The sequence below is a fragment of the Physeter macrocephalus genome, chromosome 13 (genome assembly GCF_002837175.3).
Source record: "Physeter macrocephalus isolate SW-GA chromosome 13, ASM283717v5, whole genome shotgun sequence".
Taxonomy (NCBI): Eukaryota; Metazoa; Chordata; class Mammalia; order Artiodactyla; family Physeteridae; genus Physeter; species Physeter macrocephalus.
Genome location: NC_041226.1, coordinates 63,816,867 through 63,831,409, shown reverse-complemented (window position 1 = coordinate 63,831,409; position 14,543 = coordinate 63,816,867). Strand labels below are relative to the sequence as shown.

At 33.8% G+C, this 14,543-nt stretch overlaps 1 protein-coding gene across 1 annotated transcript in view; it reads right to left on the bottom strand.

Annotated features, from left to right (window-relative positions):
• The window catches only part of GPC5 (glypican 5), a 1,397,564-nt gene that overhangs the window by 726,724 nt on the left and 656,297 nt on the right, over positions 1–14,543 (bottom strand). Inside the window, exon 7 of the mRNA XM_024123206.1 lies at positions 2,576–2,732. Coding sequence (XP_023978974.1) covers positions 2,576–2,732 — 157 coding nt within the window. The remainder of the gene's footprint in view (positions 1–2,575; positions 2,733–14,543) is intronic.

The following is a 14,543-nucleotide window of genomic DNA, read 5'->3' as shown; positions in this document are numbered from 1 at the left end:
TATATAAATCCCTCTTGTCTGAAATAAACATTAACCAAAACAGAAACAGAAAATCAGTTCAAGTGTTGGTTAGTAAGATATTTATCAACTTTGAACATTTGCATAAATGGAGCAAAATCATTAAATTTAAAAGACACAGTATTACTATTATTCCTTGTAACTATATATAGTTATAAATAAAAACATACATGTATAACTATTTTTAATCAGACATTTTGAAGTGACAAATGAACTATGTTCTACTTATATTGTATTTTATAAAGAATAAACATAAGTGTAAGGAAGAAATAATGGTGCATTTCAAATTATTAACACAAGTGATACCTTGATAAACTTTCTAGAGCACAATATTTTTAAGTCATTAAGACCACCTAAAACTATATCATAAAATGCTTTAGCAATATATCTAACCAGCCAAACACAGGTAAACTATTACAGTGCTTTATAAAAATAGAAATGTGACCTACGCTTTGCTACTTGCCATGTCTCTCTTTATTTTAGCAGGCTATCCACAGTAGGTTCCTAACCACTTATTAAAAATTGAAAGGCAACAGCTATAAACCCTTAGAAACATGATAGGCAATGCACTTACAGCAGATGTGGATTTTTTTTTAATGTTTGCCTGGAGTTGCTGAAAACCATCTCTTTCTTACATTTCCCCAATTCTGATGGATAGTTGCTTGTACCATACATGTCCATTTCAGTAGTAATTGAAAACACGGTTTTAAAGTAAAAAATTCATTCTTGCCACCTTGACAAGCATGGTTTTGTAAGAAAACTATTAGTAGTTGAATATCCTCCACTGTCTCTACTCCTCTTGTGAAATAAGCCAAAAAGAGTTATCTATTAATACATAGCAAGTTCTTGAGCTTATAAATAACTTCAGCAGCGAAAAATCCCTATTAAAATGCTAATTCTACACACACACACACACACACACACACACACGCATGCAATTTACAGAAAAAATTTTAACCTAAGCTATTTTGCATGACAATATTTAATGCCTTAAAACCCTGCTAATAGTCAAATGGAAAGGAAATTATGGTACGTATAAATACTCAAGATCAAGTGAAAATGAAAGATTATTTAATATTATCCTAATAGATATGTATCATAATTCCAAAATACGATGGGGGGCATTTTAACTCTTAGTAAAAATATTCTTTTCCTAATGAAAACCCTTTTTCACTTGCTTTGTCTTCCTTTTTGTTGGCCTAAACAACAAAAGATAGAAAAACAAGAGAAATCAATCTGATAAATGATATTAGTACCAATAACAAGAACACATATCCCTACTGCTCCTACATGAGTAGAAGATGTGTAATCTTCACTAGAAAATTGTGTTAATGCATCAAAGAATTTTGTGGTCCTTTGTTCAATTGCTACTCCAGGGTACTAAACTCCGTCTATTTACTTTCTATGTTAAATTTATTACTGTTTCTAACAGGAAAACATGTACCTTTATATTGTCTTGATTTTGTACCTCTTTCAGTTTCCATTCCTTTAACCAACATATTTGCCTTACAAAACAAGATCCTAGAAGGAATGGGGTATTGATGCTTGAAGCGTTGGCAGTGTTCTAAATTTACTACAAGAGAACTGAAAAGTAAATGAATTCTTCTCCCACCAAAGTCATGAAAAGACATTTCTAACAGGTCCAAAGCAGCCCTTTGTGATTCAGAGGGAGACTATCAGGCCAGCCTCCAGATAGGGATGCACAGGTCCAGAAGATTACTTTATAAAGTAATCCCCTTTGGTATGACCTGAATTAAGTGAATAGTTGAAAGTTAGCTGCTCTGGGTACCTTAACTTTCACACTTCTTTCTCAGTTGATTACTTTGGTTGTCTTGCCTGTGTGAACATATACATGCACATAACAATGAAGAGCCTACCTTCCTCATTTTGTATGTGAAGACAAGGAAAGGAAATTCATCTGGTGATTTTTTTTGGTTGTTGTTATTCGGTAGTTTTATCATTTGTACTAGTGACCAGTCCAGCAATACCAGAAATGGTTTTTAAACCCACATGATCAAAATAATGTGAATAATTGGTGAGATCTGTTTTGGAAGAACCAGTTCATAGGAGTTAAACCCAAGTAGTTTCTCACCATAACTAACCATATATTTAACCAGTTTCTTTGTAATTTGAACCTGAAAACCTAATAAAATTTATCTAATGGCATGATAATATAATAAAATTGCAGAACGTTAGTATTTAGTAGGGCTCACACATTCTGGTTTCACCAAGATATATTTACTGCCCACCGTACTAGCTATTTCACGCCCTACAGACTATCCCACTTCAAAGCTATGAATTCTCAGAACTGATGGTCATTCACTAGTTTTTCACAGAAAAATATCATTTCCATTTAAAGTTATTAGTTAAAAAGAAACAAAAACCCCAAGAATGCATGTCCTGAATGACTAAAAAAAGTGGATTTATTTTCACTTCCAATTCCTCTTGTATTTTTCTGAATTCACTACCATTATTTCTTTATATTCATAATAATAATTTTCCTTAATTATGTCTCCAAATCCATCCTTCAGAAGTGGTGTTAGAATCATACACTTACAGTCTGTGATTTTTAGTGTCCTCTTGACTTCTCCACTTCCTGATCCTCTGCAACCATCTTCATCATCACAGTCCCCGCTGACCGGTTCAGCCATGTCGCCACCACTGCCCATGTGAAGTTCCCACTTGCTGGGTTTGGGTGACCTACCCTGTAACAGCTAAATATGGATACCAAACACATTTATTAATAAAAAATTCAAATCATTTAAGGATGCTATTCAACAATATGTAGAAATTAGAACTATTTTCTTATGTGGATCCACTGTTTTGATGTAGACACCTTCCCACATCAAGTATGCAAGAAAGATCAAAAACTACTGAAATAATAATTTATAACGGGCAAGATCTTACAGCTGTAAAGAGCTACAGTCTGCCTATTAGCTCTGTGATACAGCTTTGGAAAACAAATAAAACCAGATCTTCTTGCTCATGGATACTTTGGTTAGAGAATCCGCTGTTTAAGCAGGTAAATCAAACTCCAGTACAACACAACCCCCTCTGCAGTGTATTGCCTGATAATATTGTACTGTTTTGTGAACCAACAGTCCAAAATTTCCCAAAAAGAAGAGTGCTATTCTTCCAGAAACGATTCAGTGAAAGGAATATAGAATTCTGGACATGTACATTTATAGTTTTATTTAAACTTCATGGATTAAATACTTAGACCAATGTACATGGCACAGAACTGAACCTTGGAACAAAAGACTTAGGTTCTACTTCCATTTATATGAATTACTTAAGAAATTTAACCAACTTCTTGTTCTTGGTTCTCAAGTATTTCATTTACTTTTATGAGCAAAATAGATGGACTAGACATTTCACCCTATAGCATGGGGAAAATAATTTTTTTGAATAATATTGGACATGCCTAAACTCCTTTTCCAAAAGGTGATGTTACGAATAATAGACTATTTCACCTAAAGCTAAGACTGAGTAAAATGATCCAATATGTGACATTTACCCCTCTAAGGCAGTTTTGGAGGACATGTGACCAAGCGTGAGCACTAGAGGGCCCTGCCATATTGTGAATGGAATATATTGCAGCTGAACAGTTAACGGGCATTCAACTTTTCAGGGTGTTTTACGAAAGTATTAGGGTTGTTATTTCTTAGAGATTTTCCAGATAACAGTGTTAATTAGCAGACAATAATCAAACACACAACTCAACGATGGCATTGTATATTGAAAAAATAAAGAGCGATCCATCCTCGGTACACGTTAAGACAAATATGTTTAGCATATAAAGAACACTAAGATTAAGCACCTGGACTTTGACAATTGATAAACTTTCAAAATTAAAAATAAAATGAGGTCACGAATTCTGAAATATATTTTCTTAAAATTTATTTTCCTTGACAAAAATGAAATGTTAAAACAATTTGCCAATAATTTAAAAATTCTGATCAGGATTTATTTCTATTGATCAGCATTTCCCAAGTGTTAATAGGTGTTAAACTTTAAAAGAAGGCTTCTTCCATGGTTAAGTGAATTTGGGATTAAGTTAAACCAAGCTTCTTATTGTGTTTAATGCACTGATATGTATGCTACTTCCTGTAGGGATGTATGGCAATGGGGAAATACAGATAGGTAATAAAGCATATAAAAATTCAAAAATCTGAAAAAGGAAAGGAAAAATAAATGTCATTATATTATGAAAATTATATTTAAATGTTTTATAAATTTTTAATAAAAGAATACCATTTATCATTTGTTATTTAACATAATCATAAAGGGCTGGGACTCAGAGGTCCAACATACCAAGAATTAAATCCTGATTCTGACATATATTAATCAAATGACGTTGGACATTGGGCAAGTCCCTGAATAACTCAGCTCTTTCATAACTAAAATAAAGACAATAATATACCTGGATCATTGTTCTTATTATGAGAAAAATACCTAAACTATACTGCATGGTGTTGCCACATTAAAAATTAATATATTTTGCTAATTATTATCTTTGTTATTATATATTCTACTGCAATATTGCTTAAACACTTAGAACACAATAATTGAAAACTAATTTGATAAAGAATTCAATTACATGATTTACATTAAAATTTTTCAAAGTCGTAGCTTACACGTACAATAAAAGCCAAACTCTCTATGATGTGTTATTCCTTTTGTCACTGACACTTTTTCCCAACATTTTCCCATTTCAACTTTATTTCCCCTTTACTTTCCTAAGTATTCTTCCAATATTTTACTGGGACCTTGGTCAGAACAAGAAAGAATCTCACAAACAGCACCAACGATGTATAAGTCACGAAGATCCAGCTCAGTGAATTTGAACTCAGAAATGCAAAAAGATAGCACATGTAAAACAAAACTTACTGTTTTAGGAAACTGGTTTTGAAAGCAATTAAATGCATTAATTATCACAGAGTGATTCATTAATTTACAGTGTCTTGTAAAAATAATAGATGACACCAGAGGAAAAAAAATATATTTTTAATTAATATATTTACTACTTTTATCTTCTCCATCACTTCAGTGACACTCCAAGAAACATCTAAGGCACACAAACTCATATTTTTAAGAAATAAAACTATATAAAACCATATTTTAATTTAAACTATCTGTGGTGCAGCAGGATTATAAAATGGGCCCCAAGACTTCTTACTCAAATCCCTGGGACTGTGAATATGTCACTGTCACATCCATTGCATTACATGGCAAAAGGAATTTCACGAATGATCAGCTTATCCAAATATATCCACGATCCCATCTGATCCATGCTTCCAGGTCCCCGGTGATCCCATCTCTCTCTGGTAGAGTCAACATCTCCATCTGGATCTCCTCTGCATGAAGATTCTGCTTTCAATGCTCCCTATCTTACTTCTCAATCATCACACACCCACAAAAGTTCATTTTCATTCTCACAATTATACTAAGACTTAATTTGTGAAAATTCCCAACAAATTTCTAATCAACAAAAACAGTGAGCTTTTCACAGTAAGACCCTTAATCAAAATCCCACTTCTTTGGGACTAAGCTATTCTGATTTCTTCTTAGTTTGATCATCCTTCTCCTCACTTCCAAAACAGTAAAAATGTTTCTGTTAATAATGTAAATCCCCTGTTGTTTCTTTTTAGTCTCTTTCTAGGAACCCATCCTAACAGATTGTGCTCTCACCTGTATACAGAGCACACTCAAGTCTTTATCTGCAGCCCTTGTTACTCTTTAGCTCACCAGTAAGCAGTAGTTAGATATAAAATGTACTCTACTACTTTGCATCTTAAAATAGAACAACACACCTCCACTATTCAGGTATCATTACAACTTATCTCCCCAACTCCCTCATTGCGGGGGACATTGGTATCTCCTGCCTACTACCACCATATTATTTTCCTCAAATCTGTATTTTCACCATGTCATTTCTCTGCCTTAGTGCTTTTTGTGACTCTATACTGGTTTCAACATGTATCCAGCAGAGAAATATCAGTCTGGATAGATGAGTCACAGAAAGAAGTCCTGGGATGAAATGTTTGGGGAAATTCATACTATGTCCCCTTCTTGAGATCTAGGAACTAAAGGCTCATGGGGAATCTTACAGTAAGTAATCTGTTTAGTTGAGATTCACCTTACATTTTCCAAATTAACATAAGCAAATTAGCCCCTTCCCTCACACAACAACCATTGACATACTTTGGAAATGAGTCCATAATGAAAAGTTCAAATTTAGCCTCCAGTCAAGGTCCCATAAAATATACCGATTTAAAAAAAAATTATATCTAAAGCAGCACCCCCAGCACCCAAATTCCACTGCAGAGCAATTTGTTTTTCTCACAGAAATTGTGTGAATTTATAGGTTTATAATTTTGCTTATGCTTGTTTTATGTTCTCTTCTTTATCACTATTATCATTATCAACAATATGACATGATATCACTAACTTAATTCTGCCTTTGAAGGAGGGAGCCCATATCAGAGTAAAAATGTCTCCCTTCATCCTCATCCTGCCTTGGCTCTGAGTGTGTCCATATGTAAAGATGATGGCACTTTGAACACTTCAACCGATTCCCCTGTCATGGAGGGTAGAAAGTCGATCAATACATACATATTTACAGAACTATTACAACATAGGAAAAGGCATGATTTTGAGTCCCAGCCACACATTAATTGTGTGCCTTTAAGCAAATCACTTAAGCCCATTAAAGCTCATTTTATTCTATTGAATAATAATCCAAAGGAAAGCACTTTATATACTATAAAGCACTGCACTCATTTACAGTGTTCTGTGCAAGACACTGCATCCATAAAATTGAGAAGCCTACAAAGTAAGGACAGAGTAGAAAAAAAGTTCAACAACTTTTAGAGTGTTCCTTTTTTCCTCAACGGCATGCAATTTGTGCAGTCAGCTGATTAGCTGAAAATAGTTTTGATGACTGATGCTTCCTGCTTATGTTTAATTGGTTTAGGAAGCTCATTAGGGATGCTATCTCAGAGGATGAATTTGGTGGGTAGAATATCTGATGACTCTGAGGCAAATGTATTTCTTTCAGCTGGTGAATTAATCTCTCAACAGACTCAATTTGCCTTTTACTAACTGTCTGGCAATATCCCATGGTTGCAATAGCCTTTCAAACACTTAGAATAGAATCTCGCTATAGATGGCTTACATACACATGTTTGCTGTGAAAGAGAAACATATTCATCACATTCAACAGTCTTCACACATGAGAGCAATGGAATGTGCTTCAAAATCCGACATATAATGAGACATCTCTAAAATATTCCCTCCATCCGTTTCCAATTATTTACACAGATATACAAGAAGTAAATATGTGTTTAGAACATATTAGTCATCATATGTTCTAGTCATCTATTCAAACATAGACAAGGTAAAAGATTCTGTTTTACAATTTTGTGTTACTGATGGGTATATATGTTGGGTGGTAAAAATTCATATGTTGACAGAAAATTTCAAACCAGAAAAATGAAGGCGTAGAAAAAATTGTGCTTTCATTTCATCATTAATAAAATATCTCTAAAGAATATATCTTAAGTATAGAACAAAAAATTCTCTATGTATAAGTACATGTTAATATATACATATATATAAATTTAATTTCATTGTAAACAAATTGGTATCTGTACTTTCATACAATTCAAGTAAAACCTATAAAGAAATGTATGGGAAATAGGAAAACAACAGAAGCTTATAACATTTAAAAATTGGAACTCTGATTCAAAATTCCTATGATGTATTTTTTAAATTTATCTTTGTAATAACATATTTAGATTAGACCTTTTTTATAAAAGAAAACTCTTTATATAACTGCTCCCATTTTTTCTTGCAATTTAACTTCCCTTTCCTCAAACCTCCAATTCTGTTCCCATCTATACCCCAACCCACTCCTATTTTCACCTTCATCACTTAAACTTTTTCATCTTTTAAATGTTTTTCTTATAGTAAACTTTTCCACTCTCAGACTTAGAAAATATTTTATCCACATAACTTAAATACCACAAATCTCCAGATTATATTAAAGATTATATTTTCAAAAGCAGTTAAACCTTTATAGGCTATTCTACCTAAAAAGCCAAACACATTTTACAATATGTCATGTTATGTTAAGTTGACCAGACACGGAAGTCATTTCTGTCGTATTTTTTGTCAGTGTTTGCTTTAACTTTGAGCTTTCTGATCTCAGCTTCTGTTGTGCTGGTAATTTGAAAGGTCACTGTTCTGTGACATTTGGTTTATGCAATGCAGTCTGGTAATTTATAAAAGTCTTGTGATTTTGTAAATAGAATACTGAACTTAGGAAGGGCTTACTACATTCATTCTCTGGCCTCTTAAACTGCAAAGAAGTCATCTGTTCTTTTTCCCTAAGAAAATTCTGTATATCTCCCTTCCACTATGCCTGATCCTTACCTCCAACTCAAAATGTGGCCAGTTCCATTTTGTGAGCTGCCATAACAAAAGTGACCAGATAAGATTTATAACTAATGTGTGCCTTAGTCCAAACTCTAAACTAGACCTCACAGGATAGTTAAAACTAAAAGCTGGTGAGTTAAGTGCAGGAATAAAAGGAAACAGGGACATAACCTCAAATAAGACTCGGGAAAATTTTTGGCCCTAAAGAGGAAGTGTACCTGCCAAACATTACCAATTATCAAATGGCTTTTGTGAAATGTCTATATCAAAACACTCCAAGGCCCCGAGAAGAACTGGTGAAAAAGCAAAACAACCTTTCTTACAAGACAACCCCAGAGTTACTGTTGGAGACGTCTATGAAAACATCCATGCCAAGTGTCAGCCGGACGGGTCCAGAAGAGCAATAAGACGAGTAGGGGAAGATACAAGGACATTTGGGGAGGTAAGTAATGTAAAATAACCCTGAAGCAGGAGGAGAAGAAGGGGAGAAGGAAAGTGGACGTTATAAGTAAACTAAAAGCCCACAACCTGTTCAGTGGAATAACTAGATGTGCAATGAGAAATCCTCAAACATTTTATTATGGGGTGACATGATGTATAACAATTATACCACTGAACATTTTTTAAAGTGTGAAAATTATTTTCTTGATGACACTACTTCAAAGCTAATTTCTTAATTTTCTAGATCACTGCACGTGCACCAACACACGCACACAAAGTCACATATACATACTGTCACCCACCAATATTATAGGACAGAAACCATCATCCAGGTTTCTAGCTGACCCAGCTTCATCTATGATTGAAATTAAAGGGCATTCTAAACAAGAATGATCAGATATTAAATAATTTTATTATTTTGCATTCCTGAGGTACAGAATAAATTTATATTGTTCATGGTGTGGTTTATCACTGTGAAGTCATTTTCTTAACATGTCAAAAGCCTGTATCTCTTTAACTAGGTCTTCATATGCATGGGGAGTATTTAAATATCCACCAAAATGATACAGACTCACATGGAAATTTGCCTCAAATTTGCAGTTACCTGTGCCCTGGATCACTTCAGGAAACTGCCTCTGCCTGGTATAGGTGTCACGACAATTAAAGGTACAAGTAACTTAATGTTGAGAACACGTTTAACTATTTGCCTAGTTATCCTATACCATCTTCCTGACATTACAGAGCCCAGCAAATGAATTTCTAAAATCAAGGATAGACAAAAACTGAACCTCTACTGCTCCTGAGGAAAATAAGTGAAAGCATTCCAAAGCATAGAGGGATTGATTGAAGATGAATTCAACACAACTCAATATCATCTGGTGAATCAGGCTTCTATTCACCATACTCTACCATATCATAGAGGTAGTTTTACATGCATTTCCTAGTTAATGACTCAGCCACGTGACCACCATAATCACGACACACAACACTACCATCATCCCAGAAGCCTCTTTTATGCCTCAGTCATTTTCTTCTCCCAAAGATAACTCAAGTTTGACTTCCTTCACCACAGATTCACCTTTTTTCTGAGGAACTTTATATGAACTTACGCACAGTCTGTGACACTATAGGTGTAGCAGCAGTTTATTCATTTAATTGCTGTATTTTATTCTACTGCATCAGTGAAGCATACCTTTTCATTCTTCTGTTGGTGGGCAATCCTACAGTTTCGTGTGTCTGGACATAAAGCATTGGTAGGAAAAAATTTTTAATGTCTTTTGGTGTAAAGAGCCAGTCATATATGCTGGTTATATACCTAAATATGTAATCATTACGCCATAGAGGTAGGTATCTGTTGAACCAAACTACCTTTATTTATCATTTATTTTCCTCCTTCTTAATATTAATGTATAATTTACTCATAATAGAGTGTATAGCTCTTAAATATACATCTCAAGGAGTTCCCCCATAGATCCACACACAAAAATACAACTCAGATTAAAAATATATCACAAGGACCCAAGAAATCTCATTGTCATCAGAGTCAATAACTTCAATCAAAAGATAACTCCTATTCTGACCTCAGTTCACCTAGATTCATTTTGCCTGTTAATGAACTTCACAGAAATAGTGTCATGCAGTATATAACCTGTTGCATATGGCTGATTTTATTCAACATTATGTTTTAAACATTCATCACATTCTTATGTGTACCAATAGTCAACATTATGTTTTAAACATTCATCACATTCTTACGTGTACCAATAGTTCACTCTTTATTATTGTGCAGGGGAGGAAAAATATAATTTCCCTCTAAATTCTCAGCTAGAGCCCCTGTAACAAAAAACAGGTTAACAACAGAAAAACATACAAATTTTTTTAATAGAAGTTTTACATGACACAGTAGCCTTCGTTAGGAAGAAGCGGTTGAAGCTGAGCATTTTTATACTAGGCTTGATGAGAAATGGAAAATAGTGATAGGACAAAAACAGAGAAAATTTGATAGGACAAAAAAGGAAATGGGGTAAATGTAGTAAACTGGGGAAAATAGCAAGGCTTGGGCATTCAGACTCCCCTTGGCATCCCTCGCACCTATTTGGAGATAAGGATGCTCCTTTCCTGGGGTACAAGGAGGGAAACTCTCATATGGGGGTTTTATGACCTGCTTCATGGAAAGGTCAGAAAATACTTCCTGTACCTGACGTATCTCAAATTTCTTTCTGCCAGGGTGACATAGTTTTGGTAGTGTATCCTGAATCCTGTCAATTGCAATATAGGTGTTCCATTTTACGAATTAACAGCAATTTGTTGATTTATGCCGATGTAATTGGACAATTCATCTGCTTCTAATTTGGGGCTATGATAAATAATGTTGATCAAATATTCTTGTACATGTCTTTTGATGGATTTAAGCATTCATTGATCTTGAGTATATAACCAGGAGTGGAATTGTTGGGTCATAGGGTATATAAATATTTAGCCTTAGTAGATATTGCCAAACAGCTTTTCAATATAGTTGCTCAGATTTACATTCCTACCAGTAATATATGAGAGTCGCAGTTATTTCACAACTTCTGCAACACTTGGTATTATTGGTCATTTTAATCTTAGGTATTCTGTGGGAGTGCAGTGGTATTTTAGCATCATTTTAATTTGCATTTTACCAATGATTAATGATTTTCATATGATTTGGTTTTTTTGGTATCCTCTAATATGAAGTGTCTTTTCAAGTCACTTGACCATGGGAAAAAAAATAGATTATCTGTATTTTTCTAATTGATTTCTAAGAGTTCTTTACAAATTTTGGATATGACTCTTGTTTTCATACTGTACTATTTCATTATTTCTTATTTTCCCTTTCTTTCCACTTTTAGATGAATCATTTATTTTAATTTTTTCAGCTTATTAGAATACCTGTTACACGTTTTTGAATACCCAAGGATTGTAATTATAATATTTATAATATATTATCACAGATTCATTACACCTCAAATAGTATTTTAACCACTTCTCCAACAATGAAAAAACCTTAAAACAGTTCACCATTATTTAGTCACTCTCATTCTTTGTTGTCATACATTTTATTTCAACATATATTATAAATTCCAAAAGACATAGTTATTACATTTACACCTACTTCTCATACCTATTTGAATAATATGGTAAATATTTCCTATAAGTTCCTTTTGTTTTAATATTTTTGTTAGATTTTGGCATCAATATTTGCTGTCTTCCCACAACAAATTGGGAAGTGTTCTGTTTTTTGCTTTTTTGGGTTTTTTTTGCATACATTTTCTGAAAGTGCTTGTGTAAGATTCGTCTTATTTACTCCTTAAGTTTTTGGAAGAATTTACCAGATAATCCATCTGTCCTGCAATTTTTGTGTGTGTGAGAAATGTGTTAATTATAGAAATAGTTTCCATAATAGATTCAGAGCTCATTGAGATTATCAAATTTTCTTCTTTTGCCAATATTTTAAGGTTATTTTTCGATGAACTTCATTGCTTCCTCTAGTTTCATGCTTCTGTATGGAGTAAATTTTCTTTAGCCTGAAGAACTGAAGTATTTCTTATAGTTCAGGTCTGCTAGTCAAACATTCACTCAATATTTATTTGTCTAAATATATTTTATCATGCCTCATTTTTATGTATATTTTCATTGGTTATGGAATTTTACATGGGCATAATTTCACCCTCAGCATGCTAAAGACGTCATCCCACTGTCTTTAGTTTTTGTAGTTTTGTTGAAAATCTTATTTTTGCTGTTTTACTTGCTTTAAGATTTTCCTTTTGTCTTACTTCAAGAGTTTGACTATGGTCTGCCTGTTGGACTATAGCTTTCTTTGTATCATGTTGCTTACATTTTGTTGATTTTTTTAAAAGTGGGTTGATATCCTTTATGGCTTTACAAAATTCTTGATCAATTACTCTTCAAATATTGCTTCTTTCCTATCCTGTCTCACTTGTCTTTGCTGGTCTCCAATTACAGGTATATTAGGTATATTTTGGGTATATACAAATATACTGACTGTGACCCATGTCTCTTATGCTTTGTTCAGCTTTATCAGTTTGGATTCAGTTTAGATTCTTTGTGTGGCTCTTTCTTCAGGCTCCTTTCTTGTGTTTTACTTTATTTACTCTGATTTAAACTATTCAGTTAAGTTCAATTATTGTGCTTTTCACATTAGAATGTGAATTAGAATGTGAATTCAATTCTATATGAATTTTTACATATGTTTTCAAATTCCTTGCTAATTTTTTTTCATATTGTCCATTTACCTTTATTTTACTGTCATATTAGCAATAGTGCTTCTGAATTTTTGCCAGATGAATTCAGAACTGCATCATCTATGGATCTGTGCCTATTGTCTGGTTTGTGTGTGTGGGTGTGTTAATTTGCCACTTCACATATCTAGGCATTTTTTTGGTTTCATGTTGGACATTGTATATAAAAGAATGATGGCCCACAGCCAACATCATTCTCAATGGTGAAAAACTGAAACCATTTCCTCTAAGATCAGGAACAAGACAAGGTTGTCCACTCTCACCATGATTATTCAACATAGTTTTGGAAGTTTTAGCCATCAGAGAAGAAAAAGAAATAAAAGGAATCCGAATTGGAAAAGAAGAAGTAAAGCTGTCACTGTTTGCAGATGACAAACTACCAATGGCATTTTTCACAGAACTAAAACAAAAAAATTCACAATTTGTATGGAAACACAAAAGACCCCGAATAGACAGCGCAATCTTAAGAAAGAAATACGGAGCTGGAGGAATCAGGCTCCCTGACTTCAGATTATACTACAAAGCTACAGTAATCAGGACAGTATGGTACTGGCACAAAAACAGAAATATAGATCAATGGAACAGGATAGAAAGCCCAGAGATAAACCCACACACATATGGTCACCTTATCTTTGATAAAGGAGGGAAGGATATACAGTGGAGAAAAGACAGCCTCTTCAATAAGTGGTGCTGGGAAAACTGGACAGCTACATGTAAAAGTATGAAATTAGAACAATCCCTAACACCACACACAAGAATAAACTCAAAATGGGTTAAAGACCTAAATGTAAGGCCAGACACTATCAAACTCTTAGAGGAAAACATAGGCAGAACACTCTATGGCATAAATCACAGCAGGATCCTGTTGGACCCATCTCCTAGAGAAATGCAAATAAAAACAAAAAAAAACAAATGGGACCTAATGAAACTTAAAAGCTTTTGCACAGCAAAGGATACCATAAACAAGACCAAAAGACAACCCTCAGAATGGGAGAAAATATTTGCAAACGAAGCAACTGACAAAGGACTAATATCCAAAATTTATAAGCAACTCTTGCAGCTCAATAACAAAAAAACAAACAACCCAATCCAAAAATGGGCAGAAGAACTAAATAGACATTTCTCCAAAGAAGATATACAGATCGCCAACAAACACATGAAAGAATGCTCAACATCATTAATCATTAGAGAAATGCAAATCAAAACGACAATGAGATATCATCTCACACCGGTCAGATTGGCCATCATCAAAAACTCTAGAAACAATAAATGCTGGAGAGGGTGTGGAGAAAAGGGAACCCTCTTGCACTGCTGGTGGGAATAATGTAAATTGATACAGCCACTATGGAGAACAGTATGGAG